Source organism: Liolophura sinensis, chromosome 3 (assembly GCF_032854445.1).
Source record: "Liolophura sinensis isolate JHLJ2023 chromosome 3, CUHK_Ljap_v2, whole genome shotgun sequence".
Classification (NCBI taxonomy): domain Eukaryota; kingdom Metazoa; phylum Mollusca; class Polyplacophora; order Chitonida; family Chitonidae; genus Liolophura; species Liolophura sinensis.
Window position 1 is genome coordinate 3,147,704 of NC_088297.1, and position 22,678 is coordinate 3,170,381.

At 40.3% G+C, this 22,678-nt stretch overlaps 1 protein-coding gene across 1 annotated transcript; it reads right to left on the reverse strand.

Annotated features, from left to right (window-relative positions):
* Positions 1–759: 759 nt before the first annotated feature.
* On the reverse strand, positions 760–22,652 carry LOC135463980 (uncharacterized). The gene is made up of 12 exons (XM_064741451.1): positions 22,558–22,652; positions 20,800–20,955; positions 18,169–18,295; positions 16,775–16,882; positions 15,237–15,312; positions 14,535–14,594; positions 12,332–12,510; positions 10,390–10,452; positions 9,978–10,063; positions 7,392–7,502; positions 5,765–5,817; positions 760–3,676 (listed from the first exon to the last, which is right to left on the reverse strand). Exons 2-12 carry the CDS (start codon positions 20,914–20,916, stop codon positions 3,664–3,666), a joined length of 993 nt encoding a protein of 330 aa, XP_064597521.1. The 5' UTR covers positions 20,917–20,955; positions 22,558–22,652; the 3' UTR covers positions 760–3,663.
* Between the last annotated feature and the right edge of the window lie 26 nt (positions 22,653–22,678).

A 22,678-nucleotide genomic window follows, 5' to 3' on the forward strand; every position in this document is an offset into this window, starting at 1 on the left:
GCAAAAGCAGCAATCTCAGGAGCTGACCAAACATGGTTGAGCCAACATGGGTTGTCCTGACCCACACATGTACATGTATATGACTCACTGGTATAAGCCAGGTGAGAACCTCAGACGAGATTGGAGGCTGAAGGTCCTGAGAAGCGATCTTAGATTTAAGTCAAAATTTCAATCATTAAATTTTATATGTCCCTTTCCGTTATTTTACCAGAAATTTGTTTTACAATAACTAACCCAGGATTTATTTTGCCAAGCAAAATTCTGACCTTGTAACATAAGAAACAAGAACTTTAATGTGATTTGAAATTTTGACTTAATTAGATCGCTTCGTGATCCCGGGGCCAGGCAATACACTCCTTCGTACACCAGAGTCCATTAACAAAATAGAGGAGAATTACAGGAAGGAAATCTGTGAAGAAATCTGTGAATAAAAACAAGAAGTTTTTGACATGTCTTCAGTTTTTTTCAGCAAGATCTGTAGAATGCACGTTCCCCACGGCAATACATACTTCAAAATCACATTTTTTTCGTCCGATATCCTTTCGAGAGAGCAAATTTAGGAACACTGGCTCACGCTAAATTACCCCGAGTAAGCATTTTTGCAAATTTTGCAGAGGGAGGGAAACGAAACTGCTGGCACTATGTCCTTCATGCAGGAGGCTGAGATACTCAACTGGCTTATAGTCATATACATATAAGTAATCTATCATGAATCTGACCAATTAGTATACACATAAACGGAAGATAAAAAAAAATATACAAGGTTACAGGTTAAAATCAAAAATATGTATTCATCAACAAAGTGTCATATTCACAGTCTAAAATGTAAAACCTACGATATGTGAGCAGGGTATATCAAAATAGAGAGCATGGCAAAAAGTGCAATCCCCACAGTTAAATTGCAAACCACGAATGGAAGACAACACACCTGATTTCTTGTTTCCCGTCCGAATATTTTAAAAACGTGGTGCACGTGGCGGAAACGTTTCATTTTTGATCATCATTATTTTACGATAATACCACAGCTATGTGCTTAAACGCCGCGAGGTTGGTTGGATGTCGTTATAAGACGACGATAAGCAGGGGTGATTCCTAATCAGTGGTGTAACACTGTTCAGGAATATGACTAGTTGTGGTCTCAATACATTAAGTCATTTGATTACGCCAAACTCAAAGAATACTTCACTTATGGTGGGAGGAAGCCGGGTAGAGCCAGGGGGAAACTCACTACCATCTGCAGGTTGCACACGATGTAGGCAGACATTCCCACATACGACCGGAGAGGCAGCCAGCATGAGCTGGACTTGAACTCGCAGCGACCTCATTGGTAAGAGGCTCTTGGGTCTTTGCGCCGTGCTGGCGAGCTAACCCCCTTGGCCATGGAAGCCCTCGCCTACTGAAGAAGATCATTGTATATCACAGTTATATACTAGCAACAACCCATGCAGCATTAAAAGAAACCGGCAAACATCGTGGAATGTGACTGCCATGTGATTTTAAAGAAAGTATGTCTACCATGTGGAAAGGTAAAACAAAACAAAACAATTGAACAATGAGAGAAAAAAATAAGACACCATCATACATACTCGGCACATTTTACATAATGTACATGACCATAAAAATCGAAGTTTCGCCGCGGACTGGCAATTCAGCGGTTGGGGATTGGTTTAGGTTCTCATTTTGAAAGCCATAAGGTAAAATGTACATATAAGAATAGACTGCAATTACCTCTAACAACTAGCTTACATGATCACCATTCCCTTACTAAAGCTACATATACGAGCACTGAGCGATATAGGTTTTTCCTGAGGTCGCTAACATCAATGTCCATTTACAACAGTTGGGAAATATTATAGCTCTTGCATCCAACTCATTTGCTCACAAGTGACGTCATGATTTCCTTCTGAACTACCCTTATTACAAAATTCCCCTTAGCACATTGTACACCGAACAAGTATTATCCTTAAAATACAGATGCCTCCAACCAACCAGACGACATATAGCAAAAATAGAAACATTTTATACCTTCAGAGACAGAAGAGTTACACGGAGCACGCGTACACTATTTTCAACCCGTATTCATAGTTTTTAACACCCGGGTTCCTGGCAAGAACCAGGGGGTGATAAATAGCGTGGAGCTAAATGGGCGAAACGCTTATTTTTGAAGATTCCTAAAATTTAAAGTACCACAGAACAAAGACTCCATCGTATTCTTATTACTTTTCCAGAAAAAAACTCTCCTAAAAGCCATATTTTTTTCATATTTTATGCAGAAAGCATCTTCAATGCCTATATCATCTTGATTAAATTCGTTTTGTTTTCACCTCCAATCATTTAGTGACGTGACCAAAGATCGTTTTCATGATTGACTCAGATCAGCTATGACATCGCTGCAAAACTATGCATTGTTTGCACATCTTGACACAATGATACCAAAAGAGTTTGAAATCAATACACAAGCCTTGGGGGGGGGGGGGGGGGGCAGTAGACTTCAACAATGTTAACTCAGATCATTAGTAATAAATGGAAGATATACAAAACATCAAAACTGCTGTTCAGAGGATTGAATGGAAACTTAAAATCTTCAATCTTATTGTTTTGTTTTTTGTTTTTTTTTTTTTAAATATTATACAAACAAAAACTAAAACCTGCTTTAGAAAATAAAATCTTGCAATTTAATATGAAAAAAACAGTCCCAAACTAGAGTGCAATCATTTTCGATCAGTGGTGAATAACAACAGTAACTGGGTAAAAAGGGAAAAATATTGAAATTTTTTAGCAAGAATGAGACCTGTATATATGTACACATACTAAATGATAAAATAACAGTTAAATGAACTGTTACTTTACAAAAAGCGCATATCTGAAGGCCTGAATGTTGACATCTCTACAAGCCTTTGCTCACGTAAGAATTGTTCCAAGGCACACGGCTTCCATAATCCACCAGTGTTCCATAATAGGGTTATTCATGAAGGTATTTCTGAGCTTGAAAACTTTTGCTTTGTTTTGTCTTTTTTTTGTTGCCTGATTGTACAACATGAATTTCCTTACCTGCAGCTGAAAACTGCTTTTTTTTTGCCTCAATTAAAAGAGAATTTCCAAGGTTTGACCCTATAAGAGCTTAACCAAGACGCCAGTTTCTCTGGGGTGAATCCAAAGCAAAAACAGTTACAAAGTAGGTATAATATGTCAGGATGTATAGGAGCATGATTTTCCATGTACTTGCATCGCACACTTCTTGCCTGTATATTGTACACTTCTTTGCCTGTATATTGTACACTTCTTGCCTGTATATTGTACACTTCTCTGCCTGTATATTGTACACTTCTCTGCCTGTACACTTCCATACTTCCATACCTGCCTGTACACTTCTTTGCCTGTATACTGTACACTTCTTTGCCTGTATACTGTACACTTCTTTGCCTGTATACTTCCATGCCAGTACACTGTACACTTCTCTGCCTGTATGCTTCCATGCCTGTACATTGTACACTTCTTGCCTGTATATTGTACACTTCTTTGCCTGTATATTGTACACTTCTTTGCCTGTATACTTCCATGCCTGTACATTGTACACTTCCATGCCTGTACATTGTACACTTCCATGCCTGTACATTGTACACTTCTATAATATACTGCACCAATCCCAATCTTGTATCACAGTCATTCGTCCAAGCTGTAAAAGAAACACAATAATTAATATTTTGCCAGATAGGAGTGTTCAACTGATATATTCATAGTTATTTCATTATTGAATTAATACATCATTTACAGTAGATACCTCTCCTGATGGCAGGGAAATTAACACAATAAATGTATTCACACGGGGGCCAGGTGAAGCCTAGAAATTCATAGTTTCTTAGTTCTCCCTATTCTGTTCATAGACACCTGAGAATCATAGGTAAAATATACAATAAACTGCAGGTACCTTCAGATTTGTAAATGAAAATATGATTTACTGGTGTTTATGAATATCACACCCAAGCGTCAGCATCGTCAGCTATACCAGGGTAGGGACTCCATGGCCTAGTGGTTAATGTGCTGAGGCAGCACAACAACCCAAGAGTTTATCACCAATGTGATTGGTATCAGTTCAAGTCCGGTCGTACATGGGTAGGTTCGCGAGCAGCCTACGCATGGTCATGGGTTCCCCTGGGCTTGGCCCAATTTCTTCCCAAAAGACAAACATGCTTGAGTACGGAGTAAAACACCAATCAAATAAATAAACTATGGTAATAAGAGTTGAAGAGTAGAAGATACCACAGTGCCTGCAGTATCCCACTTTCTTTGGCAAGCATCTGATAAAAATCTTGATCGATAATCGAGAAAGAGCTGGATTTTAATGAATCATAATGGCCCAACGCCACTTCTGTCATACTGCAGCTCTCTTGCAGTGACGGCTGGATTTGGTTTATCTGTATGATTGATGTTTTACGCCGTACTCAAGAACATTTTAGTTATACCACGGACGCTAGCATTACGGTGGTAGGAAACCTGGATGCAAAAACCATGACAATCCACACAGGTTGTTGACAAATCTTCCCGCATACAGCTGGAGAGGAAGCTAGCATGAGCTGGACTTGAATTCACGGTTACCCCATTGGTGAGAGGATCTTGGGTCAATGTGTCGTGCTGGCATGTTAACTACCGAAGGCCCCTAGCCGGATTTGAACCTGCAGCCGTACTGGTCATGGTGTAATCTCCTGCGACAAGATAATGGCCAAACATTGTATGAGAAATTTCAGAAAAAAATAAAAATTTCATACATTATTAGTTACCAGCCAGCACACTAAAGGCCTATTTCCACAGCACACTAAAGGCCTATTTCCACAGCACACTAAAGGCCTATTTCCACAGCACACTAAAGGCCAATTTCCACAGCACACTAAAGGCCAATTTCCACAGCACACGGTGCTGCACCCTGCACGTCACGTGCCACAATGTCATAGAGTCAAACACCACTGGTTATGAATAACCATTCCCACTGTGCTCGGCGCGGGTCGGGTGTAGCGCAGTCATTTTGTTTCTTTTTCCAAGCTCTGTGGCATCATTTTAAGCCAATAATTTGCCAGTACAATCAATTGTCTGTTTCCAAGAAGGTTTCTCCATCTTGGACCGAACCCGTTCTTTCTCAGAAAAACTTAATCCTTGTTTCTGAACGTACAGTTTTATTTAACAAAGCCACTGACAATTACAATGATGTAAGTGAGTGAGTGCTTGGGGTTTAATGTCATACTTAACAATTTTTCAGTCATATGATGACGAAGGAATCCTTATGGTGTATATAATCTGCCTCCTTGTCGCAGAACGGATTTCCGCTGCTCTTTTATCTAGTACTGCTTCACTGAGACAACTTACCAAAGGCATGTAAGCCGCCCTGCCCGAGCCATTATACTGATACAGGTCAACCAGTCATTGCACTATCCCCTTCATACTGAACGCCAAGCGTTGAAGTTACAAATTCCTCTTTTAAAGTCTTAGGTGTGACTCGACCCAGGACTGATCCTGGATCTACTGCTCCCAAAGCGGACGCTCTACAAACTGTGCTAACCTGTAGGTTTGTCACTGAGCACGTTCAACAAACATCAGACGTGCAGCGTGGCCGGCAGTGTAAATAGCCAATGCAGCATGACATTGCAGTGTGCTGCAAGGATAATGCGGCGTGGCAAATATTGGAAATTGGGCTTAAACATCCGATTAATCCAAATGTACGCTGTACAGAGCATGATTTAACATTTCTTACATTTCCCCCCAACAAACTTACTTGAGAACCTCCAAGGCTTTCTCAATTTCTTCTCTCCTGGATGTTTTCTCAATCTGAAACAGAAAGAAGATTTTAGGGCATTTATAAAACCATTTGACAGTTTCTCACCAATCCTAACTGTTGTTGTTGTTGTTGCAGAATAAATCTTTTTTTTTCAATGTCAAAAGAGGGTATGACAGTAAAAAGGTTTTTACTGTTCATGTATAATATGTTTACATAATTGAAAAGTCTAGAAAAACAGGAAAATCATAAAAACATGGGAGGATCAGACAAAATAAAAACGCAAATTCTTAGTTTTATTTTCATTCCAATTTTGGATATTTTAAGAGTCAGCTCATCCATAAAACACAAAATACAAGTAAAATTGGTTCTGCTCACTTACAAATTGAGTCCTAAGCAGGTGAGTGAGAATGCGCAGTGAAGAAAAACTGATGTACTATATTACAATTACATTACATCAGTCATATCAGTACGCTTAAAAAATGCTTGGAAACTTAAAATGTATTACCTGCACAAAGATGACAGAGAGTGAGTGAGTGAGTGAGTGCTTGGGGTTTAACGTCATACTTAACAATTTTTCAGTCATATGACGACGAAGGAATCCTTAGAGTGCATGTAATGTGCCTCCTTGTTTCCAAGCTCTTTTATCTAGTGCTGCTTCACTATGACGACTTACCAAAGGCAAGTAAGCCGCCCCGCCCGAGCCATTATCATAATACGGGTCAACCAGTTGTTGCACTATCCCCAAAATGCTGAAGTTACAACTTCCTCTTTTAAGGTCTTAGGTATGACCTGACCCAGGATTGACCCTGGATCTACCACCTTTTGAAGCGGACGTTTTACCAACTATGCTATTGGGGCCGGTAACATAACAAAGAAGGCACATTTTTAAATCATACTTTTACGAGGATTCATTTGCTATGTCTCTCTGTGTGTCTTTCAGCATTTTATCAGTAAAAGTTATACACAGACTCGGATCAAAATTTGTGCACAGCATGGCCTGGGGATTAGAACAAATCCATTAAAAATCTGTATCCAGAAATTTTTAAATGATTTGATAACGAGTAAATGCCTGGGGTTTCACGTCAAACTTAATACCAATTTTTCAGTCCGGTGACAATGAAGAATCATTAGGTGTGTGTACAGTAAGCATGTTTTCTTGTGGCAGGAAAAGTCCATGCCGCCAAAGTGCAGTCCCACTGAAGCATCATGCCGGAGACTCCAGACATGACACCCCATCCAGTCACATTATACTAACACCGCGCCAACCAGTCCTGTTTTCGTGCTCTAACCTCTCAGCACGCAACAAGTACTATTTTTAAAGTCTTTGGTATGACCTGACCTGGGTTTGATCCCGGGTGTCCCGACTACGAGGCAAACACTTTAACCACTAGGCCACCGAAGCAGTCCAAATGAGTTTATAGGACAGTATTTTCCCTTTGATTATACTGATGGAATTTATGCATTTGGCTCTGGTGGAGTTTTACACTCTAGAAGTTCCTTTCTAGTTTATACACTTCACTGTTCAATGCCACACTCATTCTCATGAATTCTTCACTTATACGCTAGTGGCCAGTGTTATGGGTGGAGGAAACAAGAGCACCTGTGTACCGGGGCCCTGCCTTACCTCTGCAGCGGTGAGCTCCTCTCCTCTATCTTGCTTGTCCTCCAAGGCCTGGATTTGACGTAGTTTTTTCTGTAACTTCTTCTGTTGCTTCTTCGTATCAGCTACAGAGTGCTGTTGAAATGAACACAAGTTCACATTAGTTGACACGTGCATGATAACTACAGAAAATTATACACAAGTTTTAGAAAACTTTTGTGCGACACCTCGCAATTACAGGAGATGTTTAGGATCAGTTCACAGGTAAAATACATGTCATGCATTCTCAAAAACTTTTCCCACATGATGATGACGGCAGTCAGGTTTGTAGGTGGTAGAAAACCACCGACCTTTGTCACATACCTGACAAGCCTTCTGACTTAATACCACAGCCTAGTATCCAGAATATCCCTACAATTATCTCTCACCCTTCGCCTACTTTTTCAAAGTCGTTAGGCTCTGGTGTGCGATAAACACTGTCTCCTTGTAAACATTATCTCCTTGTAAGCACAATCCCCTTGTAATCACTATCCCCTTGTAAACACCATCTCCTCATAAACACTATCTCCTTGTAAGCACTATCTCCTTGTAAACACTATCTCCTTGTAAACACTATCTCCTTGTAAGCACTATCTCCATGTAAACACCATCTCCTCATAAACACTATCTCCTTGTAAGCACTATTTCCTTGTAAACACTATCTCCTTGTAAGCACAATCCCCTTGTAATCACTATCCCCTTGTAAACACCATCTCCTCATAAACACTATCTCCTTGTAAGCACTATTTCCTTGTAAACACTATCTCCTTGTAAACACTATCTCCTTGTAAGCACTATCTCCTTGTAAACACCATCTCCTCATAAACACTATCTCCTTGTAAGCACTATTTCCTTGTAAGCACAATCCCCTTGTAATCACTATCCCCTTGTAAACACCATCTCCTCATAAACACTATCTCCTTGTAAGCACTATTTCCTTGTAAGCACTATCTCCTTGTAAACACCATCTCCTCATAAACACTATCTCCTTGTAAACACTATCTCCTTGTAAACACTATCTCCTTGTAAGCACTATTTCCTTGTAAACACTATCCCCTTGTAAGCACTACCTCCTTGTAAGCACTACTTCCTTGTAAACATTATCTCCTTGTAAGCACTATCTCCTTGTAAACACTATCTCCTTGTAAGCACTATTTTCTTGTAAACACTATCCCCTTGTAAGCACTACCTCCTTGTAAGCACTATTTCCTTGTAAGCACTATCTCCTTGTAAACACCATCTCCTCATAAACACTATTTCCTTGTAAGCACTATCCCCTTGTAAGCACTACCTCCTTGTAAGCACTACTTCCTTGTAAACATTATCTCCTTGTAAGCACTATCTCCTTGTAAACACTATCTCCTTGTAAGCACTATTTCCTTGTAAACACTATCCCCTTGTAAGCACTACCTCCTTGTAAGCACTATTTCCTTGTAAACACTATCTCCTTGTAAGCACTATCTCCTTGTAAACACCATCTCCTCATAAACACTATCTCCTTGTAAGCACTATCTCCTTGTAAACACTATCTCCTTGTAAGCACTACCTCCTTGTAAGCACTATTTCCTTGTAAACACTATCCCCTTATAAGCACTACCTCCTTGTAAGCACTATTTCCTTGAAAACACTATCCCCTTGTAAGCACTACCTCCTTGTAAGCACTACTTCCTTGTAAACACTATCTCTTATAGCCAGATTTAGCAAATACGACTTGTACATGAGAAATCCGAAGGTAATATCATGTCAGCACTGAAATACACGGACCTCCAAGACCTCTACACGCATTAAGATGACACGGACCTCCAAGACCTCTACAGGCATTAAGATGACACGGACCTCCAAGACCTCTACAGGCATTAAGATGACACGGACCTCCAAGAACTCTACAGGCATTAAGATGACACGGACCTCCAAGACCTCTACAGGCATTAAGATGACACGGACCTCCAAGACCTCTACAGACATTAAGATGACACGGACCTCCAAGACCTCTACAGACGTTAAGATGACACGGACCTCCAAGACCTCTACAGGCGTTAAGATGACACGGACCTCCAAGACCTCTACAGGCGTTAAGATGACACGGACCTCCAAGACCTCTACAGGCGTTAAGATGACACGGACCTCCAAGACCTCTACAGGCGTTAAGATGACACGGACCTCCAAGACCTCTACAGGCGTTAAGATGACACGGACCTCCAAGACCTCTACAGGCGTTAAGATGACACGGACCTCCAAGACCTCTACAGGCGTTAAGATGACACGGACCTCCAAGACCTCTACAGACATTAAGATGACCGATTCTCCACGCCATTTCTAAAAAAATCTTTGCTGGGCATAAACCAACTCTTAAAGGAAAAACTATAGCATTGTTTTCTTATTTTTATCCAGAAAGAAAAGGATTTTAGAAGAAATGAACGTACAAAAATTAACAGCAAAAAAGTCCATCAAAATCCTGATTAAAACTAAATTAAATTTAAATTAAAACTCTACTTTGGAGGGTGAGTCTAATCACACCCAACGACCATACTTTTAACGACAGTTCTAAGTAACACAAACTACAAGACTTGCCCCATTCTCCGCTCCTGATGTTTCATCCTGGCTCTCTGTGGAAGACGATGCTGTACTGCTGCTCACCAAGTGCTGAGGCAGAGGAGCTGAAACAAAAGTTACCTCAAAACCAAGTCTGGAAATAGGTGCATGCCATTCGCTTCCTAACACCCCTTTGGAGAAAAGTGGTGCGACCCTTACTGTGTAAGTTACATAATACTGGACCACTGTTACTTGGGTCAAGTGTAAAGTTCAGTCCATTATTATATGACATGCAGGTTGATGAATAAATAAATTTCCCCAAATTCTCAACAAACTCGATACATTTAAAACATGTATCCAATATTGTATGAATTAGGTTGTCAAACCGCAGTGGTCAAATTTGTTGCGAATTTAAGGTATCTGGATAAAGCAACAGATGTGGGTACTGTACCTGAGAGACCACCGCTTTGCTTCCCCCGGGCTAAGCCTATCAACAGGTCAGCCCCACTCGTACCTGAATATGTAACAAAGCATGACAGCAACCAGTTTATTTACTTATCTGATTCGAGCTTACAGCCTGTAGTACATACTAGTACCGTATACCTTAAATAACCCAAAATTTCGGCAACAAAAGTGCATTTTTAGAGACAAATAAATGTCACAAAACACTAGTATCACTTTTGGAGCTGAAACTTAATAATAAATTTTTCAGCAGAATATCATCCCAGGTTCCAAGAAAACCTCAAAACATCTTTCTAAAACTCTAAAGAATTCTCGAAACCAGGAAAAATGGGCGGGTTGGTCATGTATAAATTGTATGGTCAGTTAGGGTACACCACTAAGACAAACCTGAAAACAAAGAGCAAGGCAAGGACAATGTCCTGCATCAAACAGTATTTGTCAAAAGCCAACTGTTTGGTACAGGACAAAAAAAAATGTAAATAATTTTAATTTCTGCAGATACTGATGTCATTTTTCTCAATGACATCACACATACCATACTATCTGGCATGATATTCCTTAGCTCAGCCTACAAATACATGAGAATGGCTGTGTACATGTATTTTATGCTTGTGCTGAGAAGGGCACATGGGGATCTGATGCTTGTGCTGAGAAGGGCATATGTGGATTTGATGCTTGTGCTGAGAAGGGCATATGGGGATTTGATGCTTGTGCTGAGAAGGGCATTTGGGGATTTGATGCTTGTGCTGAGAAGGGCATTTGGGGATTTGGTGCTTGTGCTGAGAATGGGACATGGGGATTTGATGCTTGTGTTGAGAAGGGCACATGGGAATTTGATGCTTATGCTGAGAAGGGCATTTGGGGATTTGATGCTTGTGCTGAGAGTGGCATTTGGGGGTTTGATGCTTGTGCTGAGAATGGGACATGGGGATTTGATGCTTGTGTTGAGAAGGGCACATGGGGGTTTGATGCTTGTGCTGAGAAGGGCATATGGGGGTTTGATGCTTGTGCTGAAAAGGGCATTTGGGGGTTTGACGCTTATGCTGAGAAGGGCACATGGGGATTTGATGCTTGTGCTGAGAAGGGCATTTGGGAGTTTGATGCTTGTGCTGAGAAGGGCACATGGGGATTTGATGCTTGTGCTGAGAGTGGCATTTGGGAGTTTGATGCTTGTGCTGAGAAGGGCACATGGGGATTTGATGCTTGTGCTGAGAGTGGCATTTGGGGGTTTGATGCTTGTGCTGAGAATGGGACATGGGGATTTGATGCTTGTGTTGAGAAGGGCACATGGGGGTTTGATGCTTGTGCTGAGAAGGGCATATGGGGGTTTGATGCTTGTGCTGAAAAGGGCATTTGGGGGTTTGACGCTTATGCTGAGAAGGGCACATGGGGATTTGATGCTTGTGCTGAGAAGGGCATTTGGGGATTTGATGCTTGTGCTGAGAGTGGCATTTGGGGGTTTGATGCTTATGCTAAGAACAACATTTGGAGGTTTAATGCTTGTGCTGAAAAGGGCATTTGGGGATTTGATGCTTGTGCTGAGAAGGGCATTTGGGAGTTTGATGCTTGTGCTGAGAAGGGCACATGGGGATTTGATGCTTGTGCTGAGAGTGGCATTTGGGGGTTTGATGCTTATGCTAAGAAGAACATTTGGAGGTTTAATGCTTGTGCTGAAAAGGGCATTTGGGGATTTGATGCTTGTGCTGAGCAGGGCACATGGGGTTTTGATGCTTGTGCTGAGAGTGGCATTTGGGGGTTTGATGCTTGTGCTGAGAAGGGCACATGGGGATTTGAACTCTAGGTGTAAAATTTTATTTTAAAAAAATACTTATACATGTAGCATGTCCCAAAAGGCATGTATTTCAAATACTAAACTGCAACTGGTCGTCAGGGGATAGTCATGTGATGTGTGAAAGGGGAGGTAACCCTACCAGGTCTGACTTGTTTACGGAGAGCATCCAGCCCCCCTCCAGGTATACCGATCCCTCTGCCCACTCCAGCCCTGGCCAGGCCCTGCCGGAGGGCGGGAGGTCTGCTCGGCGGGGCACAGAGTCGCTCAGCAACCACTACCTCAGGCTTAGGGGGCTCCTCCTCTAACGGCATCTCTCCCCTGGAAAAAATACATCGAATATAAAAATAATTATTTTTAATTTAATTAATTATTAAACGTAGCCACCTTTATCAGTCAGCTGCTAATTTGAATTGGTTTTGATTTAATGGATTCCAAACCACAGACAATTTAATTCACTATAAGATAATGAGCATTGATGGGGTTAGTCATTAAGGCTGTGTATTCCTCTGTACATTCATTTAATGCCAGGCCTGCATGCCAGGTGACACGAAATCGCTTACATCACATGCCTGGGTCACGTCTAGAAAAACATTAAAGGTTCTGATCCCAAATTTTAATTTATTTATTTTTATTTTGATTGGTGTTTTACGCCGTACTCAAGAATATTTCACTTATATGACTTCTAACCCGGGGGAAACCCACGACCATCCGCAGGTTGCTGATAGCCTAATTTCGATGGTGACATTTTAAATAATTCAACTCACAATGATGCTTTATAAGAGTTTTTAAGTCTGTGAATGAAAGAAATTGACCCTCATTTTTCAACCTTTTTCATCCCCCTCTACCACCAATATTTTGAAATATTCTAAGAGAACTATGCAAGAATTAAGAAATAATTTGCAGTTTTATGAAGTTTGTATCTTTAACGACACGGACACCCCGCCTTAAGCATCATGTTAAAAATAACTGTACCCACAAATTCCACTGAGTAAAGAACTTTAGTAGCTTTTTAATAATAGTTTGTCTAATTTACTTGTTAGTTTTAATACAGTTTATTTAGTTTGGGAACAGTTTAGGAACCCCAATGTTTTCCAGAACCAAAGCGACTTTAAGCATGACCCTGCACACAGGTTTGAATTTTCACTTATAGGACGGTGGTTTGGTTTATGGATAGAAGAAACTGTAGAGCCCAAAGTAAACCATAGACCTTCACCAAGTATATGACAAACCCTTTGACATAAAGCCACGGGTGAGGCAATGATAGCTGGATGCAAGAGTTTGATTGATCAAGGGCCTGACAGTCAGACTGAGCCAGCGTTTTCGACATCACAGGAAGTAAAGTCCCAAAATACAAAACAGAAAATGTGCATGCTCCAAATAAGTCTTGACTGATAAAATTATAATTTTTGTAAAGCCATGAAACTGGCCAATCCAACCATTGTCTCCAAAATCAAATTAAAAATGTGCATAAATTACACTTAAAGTTACTCTTGCATTTGCAAAAAGATTGAGAAAGTAGAGTACTTGTAGTCTTCACAGAACAGTGATTTGCACAGGTGTTTCTTCAAAAAGCACAGTTGTTTGCACACTCCACAAAAAAATTTGAATTCTTTAAAAAGCACTGTCACTTGCACCCTCTACATAAAAAATGCATTCTTTAAATAGCAGTGTTTATTTGCACTGTCATACAAAACATATACATGTATTTCTAAACAGCAGTAATTTGCACACTTCACACAAAAACATGTATTCTCTGAACACTTGTCCTTTGCACACTCAACATGACATACATTTGTGAACACCACTGTGGCAGTCTTTTGCACACTCCTCATGACATGCACTTGTGAACACCACTGCGGCAGTCTTTTGCACACTCCTCATGACATGCACTTGTGAACACCACTGTGGCAGTCTTTTGCACACTCCTCATGACATGCACTTGTGAACACCACTGTGGCAGTCTTTTGCACACTCAACATGACATACATTTGGGAAGATCACTGAGACAGTCTTTTGCACACTCAACATAACATACATTTGGGAACACCAATGTGACAGTCTTTTGCACACTCAACATGACATACACTTGTGAACACCACTGTGACAGTCTTTTGCACACTCAACATGACATACACTTGTGAACACCACTGTGGCAATCTTTTGCACACTCAACATGACATATATGTATATGTGAACACCACTGTGACAGTCTTTTGCACACTCAACATGACATATACATGTGTCAACGCCACTGTGACAGTCTTTGGCACACTCAACATGATATATATATGTGTCAACGCCACTGTGACAGTCTTTTGCACACTCCGTTAATGCTAACTTGCCCGTTTTTGCTTGCTTGAAACAGGAATTTATGAAATTCTTTTTTCTCTGATTTTGTCAGTCTGAAATGAAAAGGAAAGAAATTTACATTTCCCGTCAAAACAAAATCAGGTTTAAATGAACTATGAGAACAGTATACACAGCATACAGGGAATTTGCTAAAACAGCTAACCCATTACATAAACATTTATCTTACACTGTAGCTTGTTGAAAATGGAGGACGCATCCTGAAGCTTCAAGATGATATGTAACTTGCCATGGTTAAGCCATTTATCAAGTTTCACTTCACCACAACCGTGCTAGCCTAGCATAATGACCCAGGAGCCTCTCTTGAGAGCAGTCGTTCTGAGTTCAAGTCCAGCTCATGCTGGCTTCCTCTCCGGCCATATGTGGTAAGGTCTGCCAGCAACCAGCGGACTGTCGTGGGTTTTCCCCGGGCTTTGCCCAGTTTCCTTCCACAATAATGCTGGCCGCTGTTGTATAAGTGAAATATTCTTGAGTATGGCGTAAAACACCAACCAAATATATATACACTTCATTACAATGAACTGCTTTGAAAACCGTCTGGAGGACAGGTTTATGAGGGACTGACAGACGTTACGAGGTGTAACTCTATGATCTCGCTTGGTACGGCTAAGGGACTGTAACTACATAAGTGAGATCCTTCAGATACTACTTAGTGTGTGTTTCTATCCCAGTCTTACCCAACTGTATTCCTAATGATGTTAGGATTCTTCCATACAGACGGATGTACACCAACCCGAGGATATTCCAGAGTCTCTGCAAAAACAACCGCAAACTTTATAGTCAATGAGATCTATCACCTGAGGCTGAAGACAGAGTCTCTGCAAAAACAACCACAAACTTTATAGTCAACGAGATCTATCACCTGAGGCTGAAGACAGAGTCTCTGCAAAAACAACCACAAACTTTATAGTCAACGAGGTCTATCACCTGAGGCTGAAGACAGAGTCTCTGCAAAAACAACCACAAACTTTATAGTCAATGAGATCTATCACCTGAGGCTGAAGACAGAGTCTCTGCAAAAACAACCACAAACTTTATAGTCAACGAGATCTATCACCTGAGGCTGAAGACAGAGTCTCTGCAAAAACAACCACAAACTTTATAGTCAATGAGATCTATCACCTGAGTCTGAAGACAGAGTCTCTGCAAAAACAACCACAAACTTTATAGTCAACGAGATCTATCACCTGAGGCTGAAGACAGAGTCTCTGCAAAAACAACCACAAACTTTATAGTCAACGAGATCTATCACCTGAGGCTGAAGACAGTCTCTGCAAAAACAACCACAAACTTTATAGTCAATGAGATCTATCACCTGAGGCTGAAGACAGAGTCTCTGCTAAAACAACCACAAACTTTATAGTCAATGAGATCTATCACCTGAGGCTGAAGAGGTGATATTTTTATACCATAACAGATTAATTTTATATTCCTACTGTACATGTGACCATCATCCTTTAAAATCATCATAGTACATGTATTTTGTTATTTATCTGATTGGTGTTTTAGGCCGTACTCAAGAATACTTCACTTGTATGACGGCGGCCAGGATTATGGTGGGAGGAAACCGAACAGAGCCCAGGGGAAACCCACAACCATCCACAGTAAAACGCCAATAAAATAAACAAATAAATAAATAAATCATTCATTAGACATAATTCCTCTGCCTTTTCACACATGAAAGAGCAACTTTCAGGTTGACCTATGCACCCTTTAAATTTGATTTTGGAGACAAAACTACATTGGTTGGGTGAGTCAACTTCAGGGCTTCACAAAATATAGAATTTTATCAGTATACAGAAAAATGCCTTCAGAATATGCTTTAATAAACACCTTACAAACTTGTGAAAATGTTGAAAAATTACAGTAATAATGAAAAAAAAAAACCCAAAATTGGGTTACTTTAATAAATATGGCCTGAGCCCTAATTTGCTCCTACTCAGTTGGTTAGTGCGCTAGCACAGCGTAATGACCCAGGAGTCTCTCACCAATGCGGTCGCTATGAGTTCAAGTCCAGCTCATGCTGGCTTCCTCTCCGGCTGTAAATGGGAAGGTCTGTCAGCAACCTGTGGTTGGTCATGGGTTCTTCCCGGGCTTTGCCCGGTTTCCTCCCACCATAACGCTGGCCGCCGTCGTATAAGTGAAATATTCTTGAGTAAGGCGTAAAACACCAATCAAATAAATAAATAAATAAATAATTTGCTCCTCCACCTACCTGATTCCCAATCTTCTGTGGGTTCTGGAATCTTAAAGTCATACTCATAGCTAGGGACGTCTGTACATCCTTTTAACACTTGTGATTTGCTGTTGTTTTTTTTCTGCTCTGTAACAACACAAACCACAATAAAATAGCAAGGCGTGAAAGTCTCAAAGACAACTATTTGAGGTCAAGGCCATATCTAGCAAAAACACTAAAGGGTTCTTATCCCAAACTTTAATGGTGACATTGTGACTGTGCATAAAGAAACTTTAAAAACGCAACTCCAAATGATGCTTTCTAAGAGCTTTTAAGCCTGTGAATGAAAGAGATTTGTATGAACACTTAACTTTCTGTTGGTAAACCTTCATATGTTTGTTTAATTTACTTGCTGGGTTTAATACAGCTTATTTAGTTTTGATGACCAACAGTTTGGGAGCCCACATGTTTTCCAGAAGCAAAGTCACTCTAGCCATGGCCCTGGTAGCATGCGTTCAGCCACGGTCATGTATATGCGGCTCTTTATATAAAAGATACAGACCATAACAGCTGGATTTAAACATGCCACGTCACTGTGTGGCCTAACCATCTGAGCCTTCAGTGGCCCTGTCAAGGTCATACAGTCATAGGTACAAAGTCAATCTGAATGCATTTGTCTGAGAGCATGTTATCTGTCATCTTCACTTTATTCAGTCAGCCATTTTGCATATAGCTATGCTTACTGCCTTGCCTTGATCCAACAGGAAGAAATAGCCAATCCATCCCACTCAACAGCTGATGAATATTAATGAAAATACAGTATCCAATCAAATAGAGGATTCCCGAATGACTGACAGCAAGGATGACACAACAGCAATGAGGCATAAGTGAAAATCAGTGGGTAAAATCTGATAACACAATCTGCCTCTATGTGAATGTGGACATACACGGCAGAAACAATGACATTTTTTTTTGCTGCTGATTTCCCGTCATACTCAAAACGTTCCTTAAGTGTTTAATCATCTCCTCATGTTGGCCCCCAGTGAGCTTAACGGCTTTCAGTTATACACTGCACTTCACGGATATATCAGAAAATTTCAAGATGTATAAACCCTTTGCCACTTCAAGCTGACAAATACTTTGCTGGATAACGAGTGAGTGAGAGAATGAGTGCTTGGGGTTTAACGTTGTACTTAACAATTTTCAGTCATATGACGACCTTAGAGTGCATGTGATGTGACTCCTTGTTGCAGGATGGATTGCCACTGCTCTTTTAACCAGTGCTTCTTCTCTGAGACGCCTTACCCAAGGCAAGTAAGCCGCCCTGCCCGAGCCATCATATTGATGCGGGTCAACCAGTTTGAGACCTATCTCAAACTGGACCAAATCAGTGATGAATTTCTTGGTCCTTCAAAGTACTTTGTCACACTCACCATACAATAAATCTGCGGCTATCCTTCCTCGATCCTCACAGGTGCTGACGTGATAACGTAGTTCTGGCTTAGGCATTTCATGATTGGCATTGAATGGACACGTCACAAAGTCTTGGCCAATGTGTTGCTGTGAAAACCAATAAACAATACCTCTTCAAAATACTGTGATTCTTCAAAAATACTGTAATTCTTCAAAAATACTGATTCTTCAAAAATACTGTGATTCTTCAAAAATACTGTAATTCTTCAGAAATACTGTGATTCTTCAAACATACTGTGATTCTTCAAAAATACTGTAATTCTTCAACCTTTTCGCATGTTTGCAAGCTGTTTATTCACGCACATTCTGAAGGCATTATTCTGTGTTGACTGATAAAGTTATACTTTTTGTGAAGCCCAGAAATTCCAATGCCAGCCCTGCCAGTCCAATAAATGTAGTTTTGTCTCCAATATCAAATTAAAAATGGTGCACAAGATGCTATGAATGTTACTCTTTCACATGTGAAACGGTTGAAGAAGTAGGGTATATTTGTTTCCCATAACCCTACCTACCCATCAAAGAGGGACCTACTCAATTAGTTTTATTGAGTCAGAAAAAATCAAAATTCACCCACCCTTTTTTCCCCCCACCAAGGACTGAGTTACTTAAAACATTTTTTTAAGGATGTCCTGATAAAAGTCAAGAAAATGAAGTTAGGACAGCAGAGTGATCATCCCACAGTGAATATGACTTATCTGCACATGCAGAAAATGAAGAGTATCCAGGATTTTTAATAGTCTGTGTGTTCTCATGGCTACGCTGATATTTCGACTTTTTATATGATTTATTTATTTATTTGATAGGTGAAAAGAATATTTCACCTACAGATGAGCAGGCAGTAGTATGGTTGGAGGAAGCGAGCAGAGCCCAGCGGAAAGCCAGGACCATCCAAAGGTTGCTGGGCGACCTTCCCACTTAAGTCTGGAGAGGAAGCTAGCATGAGCTGGACTTGAACTCCAGTTTTCATATGTCAAAATATTAGAAATCTTTCTTTTTTTTGTTTTTCAAACTTGTTTCAAAGTTTCCTCGTATTACAGTCAAATTCTTCTTAATAGATATATGATATTCAGTTCGTAAAACTGAGTTTAAAACTGAATTTGTAACTGGGAAATGAATATTTTCAGCAAAGAAAAAATTTTACACCGCAAACAACTATACTCAATTCTGGTGGCAAAAACTGAATTTTCAAACAGCATGGCAAACTTTTTTCTCTCACCTTTCAGAATACAGGTCAAAACTGAATATTTATTTTAAAAGGCAGTCTGTGACTCACAGCTGTCAAGAGACCGCTTGAGGCTCATATCCTACTTATATGATCCATTAACACATACCTTTATTTGGTTGGATTAAATTAACTTCAAATACCCATACATGACCATACATTTCGTCCATGACTAACCTGAGCATTTTTTTCTGATTCCGAGAGCTCTATTGATTTTAGAAAAAGTGTTTTGAGGTTTCCTTGGAACATGGGATGATATTCTACTGGAAAATTGTAAATTTTTCAGAATCCAAAATCATATTTTGTGATGCTTATATACATCTAAAAATGCAATTTCGTGGGAGAAATTTCAGGTCATTTAGGGTAGATATTAGAGTTGTCTAATACTGGAAAGATTATCAACCACATCTGCAATAATTAGATAATTAGAATTGAGAAAATTTCTGCGGCATATTTGTCAAATTTGCCTTGGTTCATGCAAAAATAAATATTAACTCGATTCATATTCCAAACTGGACTATTCACATTTCCATTTTGGTCTGTAAAATTTGGACTTTTACGAATCCATGCCCCGTTGCATGTGAACTGTTCTAAGGGAAGATAACTCTGCCATTCTACCTACCTGTCTGCATTTCATCAAATGATATGGCATCCTCTTCACCTCTATGGACACAGACACCCATTACAACTTCCGTTTTTCGGTAGGGACAAATGTAATTCTGTGTATTTTAGGGTATAAAGTCTTTTTTTGCTTACAGGCAGCCATTTTTGGTGTACAGGTGCATGCTTGGTATTAAAATGCTGGAAACTGTCTAAACTTTGAGGAGGTATGAGCTTTACTGATGAAAGTTTGAAATTCTGGGCAAGAGGACGCAAGGTGTGAGGTAGTGATGAGGCTGCGAGTGACGTCCCCTTGGCGTTACTAGGTACGCCTCCCAGCTGCTGGCATGGAAAGGTCCAGATTTTGACGGTCAAACTATGTCAAGATTTTTATGGCTTGTTTCTCACAAGCTGGGCCAAAGCTTATTGGCCACGGAATGTTTGGGACTGAGCTACAGCGCTAGACGTTAACACTGTCGCTTATGGTAAATTAATGGGGGTCTGAGGCCAGATGATAAGGCATCCTCTTCACCTCTATTGCATGTGACCTGTTGTAAGGGCAGATAACTCTACCATTCTACCTACCCGTCTGCATTTCATCAGATGATAAGGCATCCTCTTCACCTCTATTGCATGTGACCTGTTGTAAGGGCAGATAACTCTACCATTCTGCCTACCCGTCTGCATTTCATCAGATGATAAGGCATCCTCTTCACCTCTATTGCATGTGACCTGATGTACGGGCAGATAACTCTACCATTCTACCTACCCGTCTGCATTTCATCAGATGATAAGGCATCCTCTTCACTTCTATTGCATGTGACTTGTTGTAAGGGCAGATAACTATGTCATCTGGTGCAGGGACTGCGTATGATAATGCATCCATCTTCAGTCTCTCTCTTTTAATACTCTTCACAGGATACTTCTGTAGAGGTGAAGGAAAATAATGTCATAATGTTGCACAAAAAGCAGTAAAAACAGCAAGGGACACAAGTATGCACGGCCAAATCAAGGGCCATACATACAGCTGTATTATAACTGACATGTACAATAAACAAGAACACTATGGTTATCAATATCAAGTTAGTTTACATACAAAGTCTTTTATTCACAGACCTAAAAGTTCTCCGAACGCTTCTTTTTGAGTTGTATTGTCACAATGTCGTCTTTAAAGCTCGGGATCAGAATGATCAATTTTCTTCTCTAGATATGACCATGGCATCCAATCAAGGACCAAAGCATCAACAGAGCCTCAAGCATAGTACTGCATATACATCTAACAGACCATGATGTTCATTTATTTCAGTAATGTTTTATGCCGTACTCAAGAATATTTCATGTATACCACGGTGGCCAGCATGTTGACAGACCTTCCCACATACAGTAGGCATTACAGCAAAATATTTAAATCCTGCTCTCGGTGTCCAGATTTAATTCCTACGGTTTCTTCCTTTGTTGGGACAGGCCTTGTAGTCCGTGTATGGTGAAAACAAAGTTACATAATCGAAACAGAAAAATCAATCAAGGGACCATGCATATTTCACCAAAAATAAAATAACATCCATTACACTCATAGCTGTAAAATAAAGACAAACAGCAATAAGAACATACGGTCCCTAGAATAGTTTGCCATCTTTGATTCTGGCATCCTCTCATTCATATTTCTAAACTAGGGGGAGGAGAAGACAAGATGGGAAAGACACCGCTTCTAAATGTCCAATTTCATTCTATTTTCACATATACTTATTACTGTAAAAGATGTACATAGAAGCTTGTCACATGAAATTCTGTATCTTTACGCACGTGTAAAGGCTCCTGAATATGGGATTGGCTGGCAGTGCCAAAGCGTCCAATCTAATTTTCGACGATGAGCGGTAAGGATCTGTAATATCTGAATGCAGCCAAACAGGAAGCCTACTTCAGGTTGTAACAGCCACAGTCAATGATACCTGTAAAATATCTCTCTTCCCCCCATCCCACATGTCCACAAAGTGACATGGTGGAGGGGGGAAGAGAGAGATTTTACCGGTAACTTTTTGCGCTGAGCAACAGGAAAAGATAGTATTTTGACATCAGTCAACGATCTGGAATTGGCCAAAACTCCCAGTAAATAACAGTGTAACTTTTGTAACTTTTGTAACTAAGTGAATAGCTGAAGACTTCCCATAGCATTAGCATGATTACCGTGTCCTGCACAAGTTTATAAATCATTTCCAGACTATCACGCTTAAATACCCAGTTTAAATGAAACACATGGGTGTACGTCAACATTCTGACACAGGCCGCCAACTCCACTTGTTTCGAAGCTGAGAGAAATTGGTGACACTTGGGTTGGTAGCAAACAAAACAAACCACGATCATGACCAGGACATACATGTGCGTATTACGTTGTTACTATAGGCTGGCATATTGGGACACTTTCAGCACAAAACTTGGTTTAGTCCCTCACTTAAATCGTCTCAGATGCGTACTTTACGTTAACGAGGGAACGCTAGCTATTTCGTATACAGTTAAACTGGAAAATTACCTTTTCACCGCGTAGTTGTGACTCAATGATCACTACGAAATCTGGGGTATGTGAAAACCACGATCACTGTTGATTATAGGTGAGGCCAACAGTTTTCGTCAGCCTACATCCACGAGGGGAA

Excerpts from the sequence above, each read along its gene's own strand:
- LOC135463980 (XM_064741451.1), bottom strand. The coding sequence starts at position 20,916 with ATGGATGCATTATCATACGCAGTCCCTGCACCAGATGACATAGTTATC. Across the intron at positions 16,883-18,168 it reads AGCCGCAGATTTATTGTATG|AGCAGAAAAAAAACAACAGC; the intron begins GTGAGTGTGACA and ends GTGTTGTTACAG. Across the intron at positions 15,313-16,774 it reads CACAGAAGATTGGGAATCAG|AGACTCTGGAATATCCTCGG; the intron begins GTAGGTGGAGGA and ends TTGTTTTTGCAG.